At 35.9% G+C, this 23875-nt stretch overlaps 1 protein-coding gene across 1 annotated transcript in view; it reads right to left on the reverse strand.

Annotated features, from left to right (window-relative positions):
• Positions 1-20318, reverse strand: part of SLC30A5 (solute carrier family 30 member 5) — a 30811-nt gene extending 10493 nt beyond the window's left edge. Inside the window, exons 1-12 of the mRNA XM_079145199.1 lie at positions 19944-20318; positions 14881-15003; positions 13839-13905; positions 12787-12872; positions 8988-9075; positions 5959-6046; positions 4963-5039; positions 3866-4036; positions 2839-3127; positions 2449-2657; positions 1576-1733; positions 318-447 (exon numbers count right to left, since the gene is read on the reverse strand). Of these exons, the coding sequence (XP_079001325.1) occupies positions 318-447; positions 1576-1733; positions 2449-2657; positions 2839-3127; positions 3866-4036; positions 4963-5039; positions 5959-6046; positions 8988-9075; positions 12787-12872; positions 13839-13905; positions 14881-15003; positions 19944-20029 (1572 nt within the window). The 5' untranslated portion in view covers positions 20030-20318. The remainder of the gene's footprint in view (positions 1-317; positions 448-1575; positions 1734-2448; positions 2658-2838; positions 3128-3865; positions 4037-4962; positions 5040-5958; positions 6047-8987; positions 9076-12786; positions 12873-13838; positions 13906-14880; positions 15004-19943) is intronic.
• Between the last annotated feature and the right edge of the window lie 3557 nt (positions 20319-23875).

A 23875-nucleotide genomic window follows, 5' to 3' on the forward strand; every position in this document is an offset into this window, starting at 1 on the left:
AGTTTATAAATTGGGCACAGTAAGAGCTTAACAACAACAAGAATAATAAAATAGAATAATTATAAAAATGTAATAAAAGTTGTTTAAAACTTTGGAATTAATTTGTGGAATATTTAATATTTTTATGGAATTTAATATTTTTAGACCATGAAAACTACAAAAAGTGAAACCTCAGGCAATGGAGGACTATATAGCAAGAAAGTAAGTTAAATAAAAATAAAATTTTTCTTAGGTTAAAACAACAAATAGTTAAACTCCATATACAGAAAAACTTTAAGTACAAGTAGAAATTCAAATAGGAAAAGAAAAAGACTTACTGTTAACATGTTTGTGTCTAATTCTGGAGGATCAATCAATCTAGCTACTGACTCCATAAACACAAAAAAAGCTATTACTATCAGAAAAAGTCCATTAATAAATCCAGAGAGAATTTCTATTCGGCCATACCTAAAAACATAGAATATTTGTTTAGACAAGGAAAATGACAAGTATTTTTAAAGTACAGATAATATTAGTTTATAAGTTAGGAAACAAATCCAGATTTTCAAACTACTTAATGAACAATAGAAAATTATCATGATTTAAAATATCATATAAAAGTCCTTTTATACATATATCTGTTGAAATTTTATATAGTCAAAAGTATCCTGGATATAAAAGTCTTTGTTGTTGTTGTTATTATTATTATTATTTCCAGTGCTGGGGATTGAACCCAGAGACTCATGTATGCTAGGCAAGCACTCAACAGCTAAGCAAGTCCTTTTATTTTACTTTGATGCAGGCTCTTGCTGTTTTGCCCATGCTGGTCTTAAACTTAGGATCCTCCTGCCTTAGCCTCCCAAGTAGCTGGGATTACAGGTATGTACCACTGTACTTGGCTGCCTTTCCTAATTTCTTAGCAAGAAGTTATTTTCTCTCCTATAAATCCTTGATGTACTCTCTCTATCTGTTATGGCACAGAGATTCTGCTTTGTACCAAAATTATTTGTAGCTCTGCTTCATCCACCTTTCAAAATATAAAGTTAAAAACTAAATTTATTAATTTAGAGTAGGTCTTATCAAAATACTTTGTACAAAAGGGATTCTGATATGTGAATTGACTAATGAAAGGATTTTTCATATGTGATCACTTCAAATTTTGAATACGCTTTTTAACAACAAAGATGTGAATGGGGGCTGGGGAGATAGCTCAGTCAGTAGAGTGCTTGCCTTGTAAGCAAAAGGCCTGGGTTCAATCCACAGCACCGCAAAAAAAAAAAAAAAAAAAAAAAAAATGTGAATGATCATGCACAGTTCATAGATTCAAAGAAACATGTTGGGCAAACATCTAAAGATTTTAACTGTCTTTCTCACTGCCTATGAAAAAGGATTTATCAAGGAGGATGATCTTGAGTTCACTGCCATTTGTACTTATCAAATGCTTAGTTCATATCCTTTTTTATCTACTTCAAACTAAAAGAAAAATCAATGTCTGAAAATTATCTGTATCAAAAGTAATATAATTTTATTCCCTAAGGTGGAATGTGCACTTAAGATTTTTTTCATTGTCCTGTATTACCTTGACCATGTACCTACCCATAGGAGAAAATCCGCGTTGCTTTCCATCGACTCATTAGGGCAGCAAAAAGTCCCATTACCAAAGCAGAGCAGTCAAACAGCATGTGAAATCCATCTGAGATCAGACCCAGACTATTGGTCAACACACCATAGAATAATTCCACAAAGGTAAAAAGCTAAAAGATGTTTAAAAAAAAAAAAAGGAAAGAGTATGTTGGGAAATATATTTCAATAGAGATTTATCAATTTATTCATGAGGACTTTTAATTACCCAAATCTTCTTTGAAGATCTGCTTAAACTCTGCATCTTTAGTCATTTAACTGCCACTTATACTAGAAACCTCATTTCAAATAAATTCTAAGAAGCTAAGTAAAATCAGATATATCCATCTTATAAACTTTTAAGGAGATTGTTTTATTTTATATGTCTGTAAAAAATTAATAAGGTTCTAAAATGTTAGCAACTGATGGTTTAGGATATACTCATAAAGAGATTAAACTTTAAAAATATTTAAAAAATTTTTAGGTGTTGATAGACATTTATTTTTATTCATTTATTTATATGCAGTGCTAAGAATCGAACCCAGTGCCTCACACGTGCTAAGTAAGCACTCTACCACTTAGCCACAACCCAAGCCCCTAAACTTCTTAAAAACTACTATATTTATTGATTTGAAATAGCATACTAAATCAATGCTTCCACACAATTCCTCAAAAATTATTTGCTTAAGTAATCTGAATATGATTCTTGATCTTGCTTCTACTCAAAGAAAATATAAATTTTAGCCCATCTCTAATTATAGAAATTTGGGAAGTACTAGAATTATAGCACTCTGCCAAAATTAAAATATTGAGCTTTTAAGATATGACACCAATATTTAAAAATCTTACCAGATTCAAGCACAAGAAGTAAAAGATCTGCCTAGAGTCACTCTCCTCAAGTATTTGTTTTAGTGATTCCTTAATAAACCTAGGGATCGACTGAGAGCTATGCTGAAAAGCATCACCCATGAAGTTATAAAGAGGTGTTCCTTCAGGAGAATATCCAATAAGGGTACCTTTTTGTCCTCTTTTAGAGGGAGATGATAAGATGTTGGCAGCTGCAAAGAGAAAGAAAAGTATATTACAAAGCTTTCAAAGTTCAAGTTACCAAAAACAATATAGCAACTGTCAAAAAGTACTGAAATGCAAGCAGTGAACAAATTTCCAAATCAAATAAATAATTTGAACACCAAGTCCATGAAAATAATGTTAAAATAAAACAAAAGGAAAAATGCTTACACAAAATGAAGAATATAGCGCTCACTACCACTCCTCCAGACAGGACGTGTTCAGTGCTCTCCTGGTGTGCTGCTTTGTTCATGGCCCGAAGCTGGTCTGTTATTGGATGTGTCCAAAAATTTCCAAAAAGAAGAGCACTAATAAAAATGGGAAAGGACCCATAACGGGCACATTTGGAAACTTCCACTTTGACTGAACAAATGGAATCCACATAGAAGTCCAGGATCATCACGAAAAAGATAACCGTTGTGAAAGGCATAATGAGAGAAAACCAAGACTCAACTTTACTCTGGGGAAAAAAAGAAAAGAGTCAATACTATATGTACATCAAGATCACATTTTACAAGATGTTATATTTTTGTTAATCCTTGTTATGATTCATAAAATGCCAACTTAATATATATGAGTTATAAACAATTGGTACATTTTCCCACTATTCTCCAAAGTATTAAAAAAAAAGTACATATGTATATATATTTTTGGGTACCAGGGACTGAACCTAGGGGCTTTTAACTACTGAGCCATATCTCCAGGCCTTTTCAATTTTTATTTTGAGACAGGGTCTTGCTAAGTTGCTGAGGCTTTAAACTTGCAATCCTCTTTCCTAAAAATAAAAGTATATTATTTAATAATAATTTTATAACTACTAGTTGACCCACAATCCTTGAGCCTAAGTCAAACTGTTATTTCTTCAAATGATTTGTTTGGGCCATAGGAATATGAGGGATATGTAAATGTAATAATGTTTCACTTGTATTTTTTTGTTTTTTTTTTTTTTTGCGCAGTACTGGGGATCGAACTCAGGGCCTTGTGCTTGTGAGGCAAGCACTCTACCAGCTGATCTATCTCCCCAACCCCTCACTTGTATTTTTATAAGCAATAACATTAATTCCACATTTAAAAAAATTACAAAAAAAAAGAGGATAATTTAAGCCACTTTCAACTTCATATTTAGACTAAATATACTGGACTAAAATTTATAAGTTATAGCAATTTATTTTAATTACTAATAAATTCTTGTTCTTACCTCAGTTGTCACAGAAAGAACAATGACCCATGGGCACAAAAGAAGCACAGAAACAAGCTGGGATAAAGCCTGAAGACGTTTGGCACCACCAACATCTATAGAGAGCTTTCTGGAAGCTGTATGAAAACCAACTTTGCAACACAAAGCCAGTACTAGCAATAGTACTCCACCCTATGAATAAAATTAGGTAAGTGTCATTGGAAACACACAGTCCAATATTCAATCCTAAATACATATATGAAGAAATGGGACCAGTATGGTTTTCTTGTATTCCCAATTACCTAACTACTTAAGTGGGAGGCAATATTGTAATTTACCAATAATTAAAAAAAATTATTTTTGTGGTGCTAGGGATTCTAACCCAGGGCCATGCACATGCTAGGCAAGCATTCTACTACTGAGTTCTACACCCTGATTACTTATTGTATCTTGTTTTTTTATTTGGGGGGGATATTGGGGACTAAACCCAGGGGCACTCTATAACTGAGTCACATCCCCAGTCCTTTTAATATTTTCTTTTGAGACAGGCTCTCACTAAATTGCAGAGGCTGGTATGTAACTTGTGATCCTCCTGCTTCAGTCTCCAGAATTGCCAGGATAATAATCATTAGCCATCACACCTTATTTTAAATGCATTTTTTTGGGGGGGGGCGGTATTGGGTACGAACCCAATACTTCACAAGGGCTAGGCCAGCACTCTACCACTGAGCTACATCCCCAGCCCCTTAAATATACTTTTTTTAAAAAAAATACTTTTTAGATGTTGATAGGCCTTTATTTTTTACTCATTTATTTATATGTGGTGCTGAGAATCTAACCCAGTGCCTCACACATGATAAATGAGCGCTCTACCACTGAGTCATAACTCCAGGCTCCCCCCCACCCCCCGCTTTTTTAAATGTTTTTTTAGTTGTCAATGGACCTTTATTTTACTTATTTATATGCAGTATTGAGAATCGAACCCAGGGCCTCACACATGCTAGGCAAGTGCTCCACCACTGAGCCACAAACCCAGCCCTAAATGTACTTTTAAAGTTATAGTTGCTATGACTTTTCAAAATCTTTTGATCACATTAACAACAAAGGAAAGAACGTACCTTATGATCTGCCACACCTAAGAAGGCAATGGCTGTGTACAGCATGTGAGTTAGAGCACTGTCATGATGTCCTTCAGCTAAGGGAGTTGGAGTAAAGAAAAAAATTCCAAATATTAACTCTTCAAAACCTGAAGTCCTTTTTTCAAATTTTAGCTACATTATTGTTTTGAATACAGACTAGTCTGGTTGTCACAAACCTGTCTACCCTCAATAACATGTTTCTCTTAAAAACAAAACAAAACAAACTAAATAACGGAATGTTTCATTTGTTGTTTCCAAAACAACTGTAACAGTGCTTAAGCTTTTTCAAAGTGCTATACTTTCTCACTGTCACAAAGTAAATTATTATTAGTTTACTAATAAGATTTAGGGTAGTGAGTATGAGTAACCAGAAGAACCATAATGGCTGCTATGAGTTCTGAATAGAGTGGGCAATAGTATGTGGATAGGAAGGAACAGGACTTGCCTGTAGAATAAAATGAGTAGACATATTTGACTGGAAAGGTGAGTTTATACAAGAGAAGAGTGGGGGCTGAGCTAGCAATAATAACTTAGAGCAAGCAAGTAAACACCAGGTAAGGGAATTTAAATGATTTTCTTTTCTTTTCTTTTTTCTTTTTTTTTTTTTTTTTTGTGGTGCTGGGGATTGAACCCAGGGCCTCATGCTTACAAGGTGAACACTCTACCAACTGAGCTATCTCCCCAGCCCATGATTTTTTTTTTTTTTTTTTAAGCACAAGAACATTCTAATATATTCTTTCAATGTCTTTACATTTTGGAAAACTTTGGCTATTTAGAAAATATTGAGATCTAAAAGATATTTAGAATGAATTTATTCACTATTGATTTAATAAATTTAAATATTGATTTAGGATGTCTGCATTAATCTGTGTCATTCATGATTGATCAGTTTAATTCATTCATCTCTTTTTCATTCTGCCAGTCTTCTATTTTCTATAAGACTTTAACTCCAATCTACTGCATTTTAAAGGATACGGTGTTCAGCCATTTTAGCCATGAGATCATCATTGTCGAAAAGCAATAAACAGATCACAGCAATTATGAAAAAAGCAGCTCCCCTTGTCTGAAAATGAATAAAAAAAATACAAAGGATATCTTTTTTAAAGAGTTGATTCTTAAAACAATTATATTAAATACTAAAGCAAAACATTAAAAAAAAATCAACACTTAAAGAAATAATAACATCTGATATTAAAGCCCTTACATAAGTTTACAGTATTAATAGTAAGATATAAATGTAAAATGATTCAACAAATCTGCAGAATATGTTTTTTGGCACCAGGGACTGAACCCAGGGTACTTAACCAATGAGCCACATCCCTAACCCTTTTAATATTGAGACAGGGTGTTGCTAAGTTGCTTAGGGCCTTCAGAAGTTGCTGAAGCTGGCTCTGAATTCATGATCCTCCTGCCTTGGCCTCTTGAATTGCTAGGACTACAGGGATGTGCCATCATGCCTGGTTCCTGCAGAATATTTTAAGGTGATTTAATACACATAATATGGACAACTTTGATTATCTCCTTGCTAATGTGGCTAGGCATGTTAATATGAACACACTATTAATGTTTATGTAATCAAACTTCCTAGATGTTACTTTACTTCTGGTTGAAAAGCCCCAACTAGCTATGGAATGATTAACAGGGAGTTACTGTCCTGCATAACATGGAAGGAATAGAGAATATTATAGTTATTACTTATTCCTCTAAGGAAGAAGAATCATGAGGCTATGTTAAGAAAATTAGCAAAGTCATTTGTGATGTCTAGTAAGGATGTAAATAAAGCACATTAAAAAAACGGATGAACTTTCTTTTTTATATGGTGCTGGGGCTGGAACCCAGGGCCTCATGCATGCTAGGTAAGTGCTGGACCACAGAGCTACATTTTCAGCTCCTGAAAACTTTTTAAGTTTATGTTCTCATTTCAGGGAAAAGATTTTAATGAAAGGGAATTATAGGAAGGATACACTGGCTTAGTTGATGTAAACATTTCAGAATGTCAGGTATATATAAAAATGACCTAAAGTATTATTACTATATATTCCATATTTATAGGTACTTTCTGCATGATATGTATACATCTGTGTAATATTTCATATATTTATATGTGAGTATAAATACTTGAGAAAATACTTCTAGTAGACAATACTTCTAGTTTAATAAAGTTCAAAAGTTGGAATACTAGTCTATTGATATGATTACCACTGTGCTTGATAAATTTTCAGTGTGGTAGGCACTATGACAAAAGTTAATTACATAAAAAACGTATCATTTCAAAGTTCTTAACATTTCACTGAGTTAGGATATGGTGACATCAACAACACTCAAATAGAGAATATAATTTAATCTTCTGTTAACAAAGAGGGCAACTGAGAATTTTGTAGTGCTTCAGAACCTTAATTTATATATATATATATACACACATATATATTCATATATACACACACACATAAATAAAATGAATTTTTTTAAAAAAATCAATGCATTCTAGACAGATGCTCTGATTTCACTACTAATATTAATGAGAAGATATGCAAGATTTATATTTTCATTTCATTTCTGTTAGTGCTGCCAAACTTTTTTTTTTTTTAGTGTTTTAAAGTCATTTGTATTTCTTTGCTTTTTGCTCATTTCTGTTGAGGAATTTAAGCATTTTCCTTAACTGATAGGAGTGATTTACATTTTAAAATAAACAAAAAACTTCTATTTGTGGCAATTTTTCTTTTTACATTTTATTGGTGCATTGCAATTATGCATAATAGTGGAATTTGTTCTTACATATTTGTACATGTACACAATATAATTTGATAAATTTTGTTCCCAAGAACCCCCCTTTACCCTCCCCTCCTTCCCTGCCTGATTCCCTTTCTCTATTTTATTGAGAAATGATCCCTGAAAGTATAGTATTTTTTATTGTTAAATTTTCCCCCATTGCTTTTATGCTTGAAGAGTTCTTCTACCTAGAGATTAGTGTTTTCACAAACATCTTTTTTTTAAAAGCACACAATATTCTTCAGTTCACTTGTATTTTATCTCGGAGTACTCTCTTACCGAGGGGGAAGGAGTAAAGAGTGGCCTATGCTCTCACACTAATTTGACCTAATTTGAAATCTGCAGTCTGGGCACTCTTTTACTCTGCTCTACTTGGCATGTTATTTTGTTCACTTTATTATTTATCTTCCTCTACGCCATTCACATGTGATTACCACTACACTTGATAAATGAGAACATAAACTTAACTGTAAAGTCCTTTACAGAACACAGATTATCTTATCTTGTCTTCATTTTTTCTTTCCTCTGTGTCTAGGATAATGTACCATGCACAGGAAATTTTTAATTTGGTAAAACAGAAACATTATAGCTTTAACAGTTTGAAATTATAGATTGGTAAATCACTTCACCAAAAAGGATAATACTTGAATTACTTAACAGGGATTCCAAATTGGCAAATTGCTGGATGAATGTTCATCAGACTTTAAATATAACAAGTTTATAAGTATTTTCCAAAAATAATTATGGGGGTTAAGAACAGGTGTGGGAAGGAGATCTTTGTGGTTTTATGTCAGCTCTGTATCTTGGTTGTGGTAGTATCTACACAGATCTATATATATACACATAGGTATATGTAAAACTAGTAAAATCTGGATAAGATCTATGGGTTGTACCAACATCAGTTTGGTGGCTTTGATAGTGTACTTTTGTTGGGTAAGAAGTTAATCTTTGGGGGAAACTGAAAGGTAGATCTCTATCTCTCTCTCTCTTTTTTTTTTTTTTTAAACTTTCTAGGAATCTAATCATTTCAAAATTAAAAAACACAAGAAAAATATTTTTGTAAGAAAAATATAAAACCAACAAAGCCAACATAAAACCCCCTGCATTCTTTCCCCACCCTGCATTCTTATAAATGGTAAATTTTTTTTTTTTTTTTTTTTTTTTTTTTTTTTGCTTTGGATAATATTTTGCAACTATACTTTCAATTTCCGAGTAATTGATAATGGAAAATCTACCTTTGCTGGTCCTCCTCCAGAACTAGTGAACAATACACTGAGTAGTGAGATAACAACAATATCACTGTGTTCAAATAGCAGCAAAGTCCTATGGAAAAAAAATATCATTTATGACCTTTATCAGGAAGCATGATCTAAAGTACAAGAAAAGAAAATAAATATTTCCCTTGAATTAACAAAATATCATACATTATGAGACAAGTAAGTAGGTACAATTGCTATGGAAAACATTTTGGTATTAAGTACCTTAGAAAGGTTGACCCTACAAATATCCAATAAGACCACTACTAATGGTAATCATATGGATTTCTTGTATGTGTGTATCAGGAAATACTTATGAGATTGCTCACATCAGCACTGCTGGCAGTAAGCCCAAAGGGTAAACAACTTACTTATCCACTAATAAAAGCATAAATAATATAAACTAGAGTATTACCACTCAGTGAACTATTTATTATACAGAGTAAGAACGAATGAACTCTTATTGATATGTGAAATACTGAAGTATATACTTTTTTGGGGGGGGGGGTAGGTACTGGAGATTGAACCTGGGGATGCTTAACTACTGAGCCATATCCCCAGCCCTTTTGATATTTTATTTTGAGACAAGGTCTCATTACGCTGCTTAGGGCCTTGCTAAAATGCTGAAGTTGGCCTCCAACTTGCAATCCTCCTGCCTGAGCCTCCGGAGTCTGTAGAATTACAGGTATGTGGCAGCCTGGTTGAAGTGGACACTTTATTTTTTTGGAGACAAGATCTTACTATGTTACTCAGGTTGGCATTGAACTCCTGGACTCAAGTGATTGTTCTGCCTCAACTTCCCAAGTAGGTGGGACTATAGGTGCATGCTATAACCAATTCTGGTGAACATTTTAAAAAGGTGAATTTTGGGCTGGGGTTGTAGCTCAGTGATGGAGCACTTGCCTAGTACATGTGAGGCACTGGGTTTGATCCTCAGCACCATGTAAAAATAAAATAAAATAAAATAAAAGGTATTGTGTCCATCAACAGCTAAAAAAAACTTAAAAATTCACCTTTAAGAAAGGTGAATTTTAAGACATGAATTATTAAAAAAAAAAAAAAAGAAACTGCTATAAAAATTATGTACTGAGTTGGGCATGGTGGTGCATGCCTATAATCCCAGATGCTTAGGAGGCTGAGGCAGGAGGAGTGCAAGTTCAGAGCCAGCCTCAGCAACTTAGCAAGGCCCTAAGCAACTGAGATTCTGTCTCAAAATAAATACAAAAAGGGCTGTGGCTGTGACTCAGTGGTTGAACACCTATGGGTTCAATCTCCCGTATCAAAAAAAAAAAAAAGTATATACACACACACACACACACACCACACACCACACCACACCACACACACACACATACTATATATATAGCATAACACTGAATGGAAGAAGCATGTTGCAGAAAAATAAATGCAGTGTAATTCCATTTATAGAAAGTAAAAAACTTGCAAAGTTAAACACTAAAAGAAAGTAGGAAGAAAAGAGAAAGAGAGGGGAAAAAATAAACTACAAAAAAATGGACAGAATGAAAAACAAAACTTAAGATGTTGGTTATATTCAAAGGGAAAGGAAGAGATATAATCAGGAGAGACATAGGGCTTCAAAGGTATTGATAAGGTTTTATTCTGGGGGCTTAGTGTTAAGATACATGTATGTCATTTTATTATTCTTCAAACATATTTTTGTCTATATTTATTCTTTCTTAGGTTGAAATACTTCTTTGAAACATTATATAAGAAACATTATATCCAGTCATAAGGAGGTTTATGAGGTCTAAACAGCAGTGATTTCAGCTGCTTATTAAATAAGTTTTCACTTTTTCTCTTTACCTAAAAATCTGTAATGAGAGCACATTGATGATAACTTTGGTTCTGTTAAAATTTGGAAATTTAAGAAAATATATCAACATAGCAATACTAACCTAAAATTAGACAGACTATGAAATATGGAAGGAATCTTTCTTTTTTTGGGAGGTACTGGTGATTGGCTCCATCACTGAACTATGTCACCAGCCCTTTTTATTTTAAGACAGGGTCTTGGCAAATTATTGAGTCTGGCCTTGAACTTGGGATCCTCCTGCTTCAGCATCCCCAGTGACTGGAATTATAGGCATGTGCCACCACATTCAACTTGAAAGAGTCTTTCTAATTGAGTAACTGCATGATGGTTTTAGTCAAAGAATAAGAGCAGCAGTGTTGGTGGTGGTCAGGAGTTGCAAAAGTAGGAGGTAGATGACTAAAGAAGGAGCCAAGTAAGAGTTTAAGTTATTTCCCCCTTCCTTCCCTATCTTACTACATAGAGACAGTGATTTAATAGCATATGAACTAAAACATAACTTTGTAAGAAATTTAAGATCTTAACAGATGTAAGCAGCAGTACTATTCACTTATAGTCAAGAACAAATTGAAAAAGTTGTACCCAAGCTGAGAAATTTTGCCAGCTTTCCCACCCTTTTGGATGCTGTTGCTATTATGGACAGGGATATGACATTTGGATTTATACATACTCTGCAGCTGACAAAGCACAGGGCAAACCACCCAAAGGGACCCCATCCCAGAAGCTATTCTAATGTCTGAGAGAGGGAAAAGAATGTTACACAAAGTATTTCTCATTCATCATTCTCCCTACTGTTCACCCACTATTTTGAGTGAGATTCTTCATTTTACTCTTCACCTCTTATCCTCACACTCCCCCTCATGATTGGCAAGGTACTTTTTCTTATACTTACTAAGTAAATAAAACCAATTAGAAATAGAAAAAATATTAAAAGGAGGCTTATGTACAATTTCATGTTCTAATTCTATTAAGTGTCCTTAAGCATTTCTTCTCTAAACAGGCCCATCAGCACAACTAAAGATTACTCTGTATAGGTCTAGGGGAACAAGAAATGGGAGTCTACTTAACTTGCCACCTTTAATCTGATGACTAATAATCTATTTCAAAACATTTGTTTACAAGTCACTTATAGAATTGGGCCAAAAAGTTAGACAAAGGGGAATAAAGGGGGAATGGGAATAGGAAAAACAGTAGAATGAATTGGACGTTACTTTCCTATGTTCATATATAAATACATGACCAATATAATTCCACATCATGTACAACCAGAAGAACAGGAAGTTGTACATGAATAATATGTCAAAATACACTGGGTGTGGTGGTGCATGCCTATAATCCCAGTGGCTTGGGAGGCTGAGGTAGGAGGACTGCTAGTTTCAAAGCCAGCCTCAGCAACTTAGGCTAAGCAACTCAGCAAGACCCTGTCCCTATAAAATACAAAAAGGGGCTGGGGGTGGGGGTGGAAAGGGGCTGGGCTAGGAATGTAGCTTAGAGGTAAAGCACCCCTGGATTAAATTCCCAATACACACACACACACACACACACACACACACACACACACACACACACTTTTAAATACTTGTGTCTCTCCTTATTGGTTGATTTTATTTACCATTTCAGACCTTTTAGCTTCTAAATCAGCAAGTAAAATGATCACTAATAAGTGATTTTTAAAAAAAGCCACTTATGATAAACATTTTCTGAAACTCCTTGGATGCTAACTAGTAAAGTATCTACGACAGATCATGAGTAAATACATTATGGAATTCACCAAAGAACTAATCCACAAGCCAGTTATTCTTTCTCTCTGTTGAATTCTATCCAAAGCTATAGAAGTGATAAAAGCGTTTGTACAAATAAATACTTGACAGAAAATAAAGTAGAACAAAATTAACATTCAAAATGAGGAAATATGAACAAACATTCTAAATATACACTTTTATTTACCTTAGTGGTCCACAGAGAGTAAGGCCAAAAAACCACAAGAGTGAAATTATACACCCAGCAACTGCATGTTTAAATATTTTGATCCACTATAAATAGAAACAAAAAAATGAAAAATTTCAGTCACGTTTTACTAAATATCTCAATTTTAAATAAACATGAAAAGATAAAATGATAAAAATGGTAACACATAAGGAGAAAAATAGGGGGCTAGGGTTGTAGTTCAGTGGTAGAGCATTTGCCTAGCATATGTGAAGCACTGATTTAATCCTCAGCACCACATAAAAATAAATAAATAAAATAAAGGGGTTGTGTTCATCTACAACTAAAAAAATTAAAAAAAAAAAAGTAACAAACATTTTAAAAGCTAAAAAACTACATATTTTAAAATTAAAATTAGAATTGCTAAGATCCCTTGATTAATTCTAGATTTGCAAGACAGTAGTTTCCATTATCTGTGTTCTTGTCTGTTGTTAGCTCTTGAAATACTTTTTTTACAATTTTCTGTTTTCTCAGTTTCAAACCAGTTTCCTAGGAATGTGGAATGATTTAGTCTTCAAATTCTTTTCTACCAGGAATTTTTAGTGCTCCAATTATTTGAAAACAGAAAGAAATGTAAAATAGGGTTTAAAATATTAATCCTATTTTAAAAAATGTTCTGTCTCTAAAACACAAATACTTAAATTTGTCATTCTAATAAAAATCCTGGTATAGGTTTCTTTTTTTTTTTTTTAACCACTGAGCTAGAACCCCAGTTTTTTTCATTTTTTTTTTTATTTTGAGACAGGGCCTTTTTTTTTTTTTTTTTTTTTTTTTTTTTTTGGTGGTGGTGCTAGGGATTGAACCCAGGGCCTTGTGCTTGTGAGGCAAGCACTCTACCAACTGAGCTACATCCCCAGCCCTAGGTTTCTAATTTGTGACATAAACCAAACATATGTCAAATAAGTCAAGAGCAGAGTAGTTGTACATATTTTCTGTTGAACATTTAAGTTATTTTTCCAAGTATCCCTGATTAAAAAATGGGCAAGGAATAAATGATTCTGCAAAAACTTTACCTGATGTTTGGTAACAGTTTTCCCAGAAGAAAATGGTTTTTGAGACAAAACCATAAAAAATGCAGTCCTGTAAATATTAAAACAGTAACATATTAATCAATATTAAATACAAGATGTGGTTTTAAGTAAGTACGCTTATTTTAAATAAATGTACCAGAACTTGAAAGATATGTTGTCCTCTAAAGAACTACACTGGAGAACTATACTTATTCTAACAAGGTTTCCATGGCAACATTTTGGGGAATTATTCTTTTGTAATTGTCTTTGGAACTAGTTCACACCACATAAGTGGAGTCTCAATATTTTTTAATACCTTGACATACAAAAGAGAAATAATGCTTATTTTCTCTAGAGTTCAATAATAACAAATCTTGAACCAATATGATAGAAATAAAGTACTAATTATATGTTGCTACTTTTGCCAAAACGTGATATAAAAATGTGCCACACAAGGTGGCACATGCCTGTAATCATGGCTACTTGGGAGGCTGTTGCAGGAAGATTGGAAGTTCAAGACCAACCTGGATAATTTAATGAGTCTCCATCTCACAATAAAACATAAAAGGGGCTGGGGATGTACCACAGTGGAAGAGTACTTATCTAGCATGTGCAAAGCTCTGGGTTCAATTCCCTGTCTCCCCCAGTTGCACACAACTGGTGCTTAAATTTCTTTAGTCAAGAATCTCTTTCTTAGATCACCAAAATTATACTCCCAAGAGTTTAATAGATTTTTAGTAATACATAAAGTAGCAGAGGGTGGTCACGATCAATTTCAAGCTCCAGAAATCTCAATTTAGGAAGAATGAATTACTGTATGTAGAAGAGAATGTAGTACACAATGAAGGGATTATATAGGAAATGCAGTTCAGCATGTTTGAGATTTTTTTTTTTTTTTTGTCTTGCCAAGTTGCCAGGTTGGCTTTGAACTCCTGGGCTCAAGTGATTTTCCTGCCTCAACTTCCCAAGTCCTGGGACTATAGGTATATGCCATCATGCCTAGCTTCTAGCATGGTTTAACTTAGAAAATAAGGAACATACTCACCCAAGTTTTAATATGAAAATGAACTGAACAATGTGAACAGCTTTTAGGAGATCATATGATTCAAAAAGTCCCACAGCTTTCAAAACTTTAGTGAAACATAGTAACACAATGTATTTTGTTAATCTGAAAAATAAAAGCACAAACAACTTTCAGTATCATTGAAATCACAAGGAACTCTTTCTTATTTCTTCTTACAGGAGATACCATTACAGAATTCAAAGATATACACATAAATAAATATGAAATAAAACAAAAAAGCCAAACAAACCCAAACTACTCATTATACACATGATAACAATTGTTAACATTCTGGTGTATATTATACTACTGGTTTCTTTTCAACGTATATGAATGATAATATATATAGATACAGTCTACTTTTTTTAAAAAAGCAACAAACTAAAAATAAAGATGGTCTTGGTTAACCAGCTGTCACTAAGCTACACTCTACTCCTTTTTAAAAAATTTGTTCTAATTGGTTGTACATGACAGTAGAATGCATTTTGACACATTGTACACAAATGGAGCATAACTTCTCATTCCTTTGGCTATACCTGGTCCAGTCCTTTTTATTTTGAGACAGGGTCTCACTAAATTGCCAAGGCTGGCCTCAAACTTGTGATTCTCCTGTTTTAGCTTCCTGCATTGCTGGGATTACAAGTGCTACCATGTCTGGCTATAATATGCTTTTTATTTTTTTGGTAATGGGGATTGAACCCAGGGGTGCTTAACCAATGAGCCACACCCCCACATCCCCAGCCCTTTTTGTTTTATTTTGAGACAGACTCTGGCTCAGTTGCTGGGGGCCTTTTTAAAGTGCTGAAGCTGGCTTCAAACTTGCGATCATCCTGCCTCAGCCTCCCAGGTAGCTGGAATTATAGGTGTGTGCCACTGTGCCCAGCTTGTAACGTCTTTATCTCTCTCTCTCTCTCTCTCACACACACACACACACACACACGTATGTATTTGTATTTTATGTGGTGCTAAGGATCAAACCCAGTGCCTCACACGTGCCAGGCAAGTAAGTGCTCTTCCACTGAGCCACAACTCCAGCCCCTGTAATATGTCTTTTAATTTATCAATTACTCCAAACAAATAAGGAAAACAAAAATAGGAACTATATTCTATCTGTGATGAAACTCAACAACAGTCACTCAGGAAGAAGCAAAGAAATGGTAAACACCTTAGGTTTTCTCTTCCTCTAACTTGCCAAGTGATTACAGTGAATATTGAAAATTCAAATGCCCTGAACTAGAGAGGTGAAAAGGCCCAGGAACCACAAGCATTTGAGAAAGGATGTGGGAAGCTGCAAAGGGAGGATCCTTGAGGAAAGTCTTCTAAGTAACTGGATTCCCAGGTTCTTGTCCCACACAGCCAGGCAACATCCTTTCTCAACCACCACATGAGTCATAAGGCTTAGCCTCTGCTTAGGTCTGGACATGAAGCAAAGAGGACAGGAAGGATGAGGCACTGGATAAAACTGTGGAGATTAAAAAGAAGTTTCTCTTCTTAGCCCTGCTTTCCTTCTCTACTTTAATTTTAACATCCCAAAAGCCAGGCTACAACCTCCAAGCAGGACCCTTCTACAAAGCCTGCCAAATCTCTAGCAGTTATGTAGGTCTAAAAGCAGATGTTGGGGGAAAAATGTTAGGACATTAACATTTAAGAGGTTAAAAAAACACCTTCAGAAATTCTCTAGTCCAGTTCCTCTCAAGTTGCAGATTGGGAAGATGAAGCACAGAGAGCTAGACAGGGTCAATACCATGTCTCCTTAGCTTGTTCTTTTTAATATTACTCAGAAGACCAAAGTTCATTCAAAAGGCTTTTGAGGGTTCTCATCTATTCCCAGTTATACATACATCCTCCATAGGGCTATTTATTCTTCAAATAGTCCTTGTTCACTTACTGACAAAGTGGTTTCAGGTACAGCCTTCCCTCTTCCACATAAAAGGGCAAGATGTAATTGGAATTATTTCCTCAACCTCATTCCTGCCTTAGTGGGAGGATTTTATTTAAAATTTATCTGCACAATTTTAATCCCAAATGGCTATTTGGGATTATAACAAGCCTGAATATGAAAGCCAATACACTAAGAATTAATGGCAGAGAGGAAAGACAAAAAGAACTTGCCTCCCAGATGGTAACACTGAGGACTCTGAACAAACACCAGGAACCCCTGGTTTCTTTGTTGTGAGAAAGAAGCTTTATTTGTTTAAGCCTCTGTTATTTTTGTTTCTTACAATTAAACACATTTCTAGGTAATAGCTGAGACACTAAATGCATAGCAGAGACCTGCATTCAAGAAGCTTGAGGTCTACGGAGACTGGCAAGTAGACAAATCTATGTGATCCACTGAACAGAGTTTGAAAAGAACACATGTAGTAGAAGTGACTAGGGAAGGGAAGGATATCTCCACAGAGTTTGAGATATAGTCTGTATTGAAGACTGTGTTGGAAATAAAAGCATGGAAAAGGAAGAATATTTCAAAATACAGGCAGCAGCAAAGTAAAACACGAACACTGGGAAGCAGCCCTTGAAGACAGTATTGTATTTACTCAGTTCATGGGATGCTGCTCATCATGACTACAAATCATTAAGGAAAAGGTAAATTTTGTATCTCTGTCTATATATTCTTACATATGTAATTTCTTTTTGTAGTGTTGGGGATCAAACCCAGGGCCTCAGCCAGGCAAGTGGTCTACTACTAAGCTATATTTATAATGCACTTGTTTTAAGAAGGTGAGTAATATATAGATTTCTAAATAACTTCTGACTAAATTATTAATAAAACTTGAAAAATAAGGCACTTGAATGCCAAGATTTAGTCATACGGAGCATTTATATATGTAAAATACATATTGATGTTATTACTCTTATGATCTTTCTGACACACCAATTTTCTTTATTCCTTTTTTAAATCAACACACACACACACACACACACACACACGCACACACAGAGCTTGGCATGGGGTGCATATCTGTAGTTCCAGTGACTTGGGAGGCTGAGGTAGGAGGGACTGTAAGTCTGAAGTCAGTCTCAGTAACTTTGTGAGACCCTATCAAAATAAAAAATAAAATAGGCTGGGGATGTGACTCAGTGGTTAAGTGCTCCTGGGTTCAATCCCTAGTTATGTAAGGGAAAACAAACAAAAGAAACAAAAAACAGACAGACAACCCTATTTAAAACAGTCCAAGGGGCTGGCATATGTGAGGCACTGGGTTCGATTCTTAGCACCACATAAAAATAAATACATTTAAAACAGTACATATTTGTGAATTCAGGCATAAAAATATCTTCAATTAAAGAATTTTTTTTTTTTTTTTTTTTTTTTTATCAATTAGTTGTTGCTTTTTTGAGATACTGGGGATCAAACCCATGCTAAACAAGTTCCCTGCCAGTGAACTATATCCCGGCCTTTAATGTATTATTTTGAGACAGGGTCTTGCTAAATTGCTAGGCTGGTCTCAAACTTTTGATCCTCCTGCCTCAGCCTCCTGAATAGCTGGGATTACTACAGGCATGTGCCACCACAGTCAGTTTCTGTTGGAGATTACACCAGTATTTGTTTTTCAGCCTATATAAAGAAAACTTTTGTAACCTGGAATCCATCAAAATTCAGCCAGTCCTGAACTGACTTTGGTTCTGCAATGAACCAACATAGGACAACTCTGCTGAGCAAACAAGATGGCAAAGGATTGTTTATCACATTTACCTACCTAAGACAATAAGCTCTTGAGTAAAAAAAGCATTGAAACTATTTCGTTTAGAAATAATTCCAAGTTAACACAGAATCTATAAAAATAGCATGCCCTGTATCTAGACACCTTAATTGTAAACATATTGTCTCATTTGCTTTATTATTCTCTCAAACAGCTCCCCCCTCCCATTATTTGAGAGTAAGTAAAATACATCAGTGTTTCTTTACTCCTAAATAAGAATGTGGGCATTCTTCTATAAAACCAGTAGGGTTAGCAACAGGAAACTTAATGATATGAAACTTTCATCTGTAGTCCATAGTCCAATTTTGTCAACTGACATGGTCATGTCATTTTATAGCATTTTCCTTTCACTACTACCAAATCTAGACCACTATCTCATTGCATTTAGTTGTCGTGGGTCAAAAATTAACATCTGATATATGCTGATATTTACAAAATGAACTGCTCAAAATAGATTAGAAAATTTATGCTACAAAAATGCAGGTGGTTGAAGTTCTGCTCCAAGATACGTGGTGTTTTGATTTTTCACAAAAAAGTTGTCAGTAAAGCTGTTACTACAGTTCTCAGGAATTTATCAAAATAATTTTTAAACCTCAAAGTTTTAAAGAACCATAAAAACTTAAGCTCATTTGAAATGAAGGCAATAAATACCAGTTCTAATCAAACTGCTGGGCCATATTTTATGCATCCTGTAACACTACCTCAGAATTTAGGACAGGTCAGGAAAGACACACTGGACAGTGTCACTGTGCTACTTGGTCCCTGGCCTTTGGGTGGTGGCGAAACTCTATGATTTTTTTTTTTTTTTTTTTTTGACAAGGAGCACACACTTCTTATTTAAATAACAAAAGAAACCAAAAAAGGAAAAGAAAACTCAACGACGGGGCTGGATTCTTGATGTGCTGGGTTAACCTGCACACCCAAGTTCATCTGCTTGTACTTTGATTTCTTCAGAGATGATAGTGACACCTTCCCCCAATTTACACAGGGAAACGTCGTTAAGGTTGTCACCAAACTACTACGCGAAGGAGAAACAGCCAAGAGAAATGTTTCTGAGATTAGAAACTGGCTGGCGGTTCTAAGACTGACGGTCTGCCCCGAAACCCAAGGACTCCAGCAGAAGCTTCCTGGATCTCAGAGCGTCCGTTCTGCAGTGGGCGCCACAGGGGCCAAGGAGCCCAGAGGCAGGCAGCGGGCTGGGAGGCAGCGGAAGAGGACCCAGGGCTCGGTAGCGCGTGCGGGGCCCGAGGGAGGCCGGAGAAGGTGTGTCCGAACCGCCGGGCTGGCAGCTGCCGTCCGGGGCTGCAGTGCGCAAGCGGCAAGTCGGGATCGATCCCTTACCGAGCGCTGGGCACGTCCACCCGCCCGAGGCCGCCGCCGCCGCCGCCGGGGCCGGTCAGCGCGTCCCCGCTGTATTTCTCCTCCATCCCCGGGCTCAGGAGCCGCCGCCGCTGCCCCTGCCGCGGGGTCTCCTCATGTCTTGCCGCTGCCGCGGAACAGCGGGCGCAGGCGCGTCACTCCCCCATGGCAGCAGCCCTGTCTGGTCCTAGTAGGCCGGACCGCCACTGCTGTCCCCAGCTCCGGTTCACAAGCACACGAGCGCAGGGACTAGGCCGCGGGCAGTTTCAGCGACGCCGGTTCTCCGGAGGCCGCACCGGCAGGGACGTTGCCAGGCCACGTCATCGGGCCCAGCAGCCCTCACTCCCGGGGGAGTGCCCAACCCTGCGCCTGCGCACAGGAGAACACTTGCCTTCCCGCGTCCTTCTGTAGGCTCCTCCCACCATGGGGTGACGGCTCGAATCCCCGCCCCCTATCAGTCTTTCCCATTGACGCGGATGATGCACTTACGTGTTCTTGCAGCGCCATCTATTGGCTGTTTGGGGTACAGCGGGTTCCTGTAGTGCAGCGGGGCGCGGGTCACAGAAAATGCACATGTGATTAAACTTCGCAAGTCTTAATCTTTGAGATAGGGACTCTTAATCTAGGGTCTGTAACACGGTAGCTGCCTCGAACTTTGTGTGATAAATGGATCAACATTTTTCTGATGAGAAGGCTCAAAAACTTTAAAAGAACAAGTCCCCTTAAAGATATAACTATTCTTGAGGTTTTTGTTTCTGTAACAAATAGTGGGAGGCAGGAAAGATCTGTCTAATGAAAGAATGGAGAGAAGTGACTGCTTTTTTTGGTGTTTATTTGCTTGGGACTTGGAATACCGGTCGTGAGGGCTAGGTAGAGGTTGTGTAATTTCTGAAGTGCGCACAGAGCATAAGAAGGCCAGGATTTGGTAAAGTGTTGCTGTGAACTGTTTTATCCTGTTTTTAAAAAGAATAGAATTTCCTTAAATTCTGGCTATGAAACTGCTGCTTAATCCAGACACATCTGTAAACATAGGCCTTTAAAAGGGCTATTTTTCTCTTGCTAGGAAGTTGGGAACATGGGCTCCTATGTCTCTCCTGATTTGATTGCTAACTCTGCCACTTACTGTCAATCACTTGACTTTTCTTTCCCTCAACTGGAAAATAGGAATAATAATAATTATATCATAGGGTACTTGGGAGGATTATATGTGTTAATGTTAAAAAGTATCTAGGAAGGACTGGGTATATAGCTCAGTGCTTACCTCAAAAGCACAAGGCCCTGGTATCAAAGTATCTGGAAAAGTGAATGATATATAGTTTTACTCAATAAACATTAACTATTATTGCTCATAGGGAAATTTGGGGATATGGAGTGGAAATGAAAATAGGATTTTGAACAGTATAGATTATAATTAGTTAATTTTTTGTATATATTTTTAGATGTTGATAAATCATTATTTTATTCATTCATTTATATGTGGTGCTGAGAATTGAACCCAGTGCATCACATATGCCAGGCAAGGGCCGTCCCACTGAGCCACAACCCCAGCCCTATAATTAGTTCATAATACTCTACTTAATTTGAGTACACACAAAGAGCCTTAGTAAGAAACAGTCTGCTGGCTGGGACATTATAATCTATTGTGGAAAATATTTAGTAATTTGAGTTAGGCCCACTTGGTAATATAATGCATTAAAGGCACAAATACTAAGCTTTCCCAAATAAGGTATAGTAACAAGAAAAGATTCATGGGTAGACAATTGTACCTGACATTTTCTTAAGATTTTGCACATGAAAAACATTGGCAGAGGACACATTCTATGTGAAGAACACAGAGGAAGGCAACCCTCAAACCCTTATAGTCGTGATTTATACAAAGCAAACAAAACAAGAAAACAAAAATATCTAAATCATTTTTAGGTAGTTTTAAAATTTTTCAAAATATTATTTTTAGTGAGGGAGATTATTTAAAGAAAGTATAACTCTCAGAAATAGTTTGTTGTAAAACGGTCAAACCAATAGCTATATGTGACCTTAGTTATGTGAATAGAAGTTACTTCTTTTGTGTGTGCGTGTGTGTGGAAGATAGAAGGGGAAAGAGAACTAATAAATGTTTTCAGATAGAAAAAACAAATGTATTTTAGGTTCGATGAGGTGTTCATTATATTATATAATTTGGAGACTTTTGTTTGACTTGTTTTATAATGAAATGAAATAAATTAAAGCTTTTGCATATTAAGAAAAACTGATATGAAATCCTCTTGGGAATCATTGTACCTTATTTATTTATTTATTTATAGTACTGGAATTGAACTAAGAAACATTCTACTACTGAGCTACACTCCCTTGCTTTTTAAATTACTATTATTTTCGTTTTGAGACGGGGTCTTGCTAAGTTGCTAAAGCTGGCCTCAAACTCGGATCCTTCTGCCTTATCCTCTCAAGTCACCGGTATCACAGGCTTGTGCCACTGTTCCTTATTTTTTATCCTAATAAACGAAGAGAAGACCTTTGTGGAGCTAGACTTCTCCAACCCCTCACCCATGGCTCCTTAATAGTAAAATTTAGTGCATAAATGAAGCATAGAATTCAAGACTCATAGGTTTTAGAATATTTAGTGAGTAATTCTTATTTATATTAAAATTATTTTACTTTGTTCATAAGTGACTTATTTCTCATTAGCTTTATGCTTTTATTTCATACTGATTTTGAATTAGATTGCTGCATGGAATTAAAATAGTTATTAGAAATAGTTTACAACTATTAAAGTGGAAATGATTTAAAACTTTGAAATAGTTTCAAGAATTCAAAGAACACCTGTATTCCCTCAGCCTGATTCCTCGATTGTTAGCAATTTACCACCTCTGTCTTATCACTCTTTCTCTATATATAGAGAACATTTTTTTGTTGTTGTTTTGTGTTGTGGAATCATTTGAGAGTAATTTACAGACATGATGCCACATTACTCTTAAATTCTTGGCAGTGTCTGTTTCCTAAAAATAAGGACAGTCTTCAAAAAATCATGTCTATCGAAATCAAGAAATGAACATTGATACCATAGCATCTTCTAACCCACAAACCTCGTTCAGATTTTTCTGATTTTTTCCCCTATAAAATCCTTTATGGGAATCCATTCCAGGATCATGTGTTGCATTTAATTGTCATGTCTCATTCATTTTCTTCTCTCTGGAACAATTCCTAGTCTTGCCATTCTTGCATGACCTTGGATTTTTAAAGAGGACTATCCAATGACTTTGCAGACTATCCATCAGTCAGTTTGTATTCGTCTGATATTTCTGTTAGGTAGCAAGATACAAGATGGTGGAGACAGGGTATGAGGAAGATACCGCTGGAGGACAAGATAGGGAGACAAATCATGTCCCTGCTTGTTATAAGTTCCATTATCATGACAACTCCTGCCACTGAGGGCTTATCACCATGACAACTCCCGCCACAGATATATTATTTTAAAATGATCAATGGGGGTAAAGTTGGCAGTAGTCTAATTAGGTTTTCTAAAGTAACTACTGGGAGAAAATTGGACACATTCTAATCAGGTATCATAGGGTAACCAACGGGAACAAGTCGGGTAAGGTCTTCAATCCAGTTCGTATAGAAAAGAGAATGCTTCATGGCTTGATGTATAAGACACTGATTTCCAGACACTGGGGCCTTGAGCCTCTCTTTCTTGCTTAGCCCACTCTGCTCTACCTTATGGAGTGCTACTCTCACCTTCACCTTCAATATATCTGTACTATGCCTGTTACTTGTGTATGTTTTGCTCAGATCTTTTTTTGGATAACAAGGACCTGAAACCCAACTGGACACACCAACTATGTCATTTCCACATCAGACAAAATTTTTTTTTTTTTTGGTATCAGGCATTGAACTTAGGGGCACTTGACCACTGAGCC

Source organism: Sciurus vulgaris (assembly GCF_902686455.1).
Source record: "Sciurus vulgaris genome assembly, chromosome: 6".
NCBI classification, from domain to species: Eukaryota; Metazoa; Chordata; class Mammalia; order Rodentia; family Sciuridae; genus Sciurus; species Sciurus vulgaris.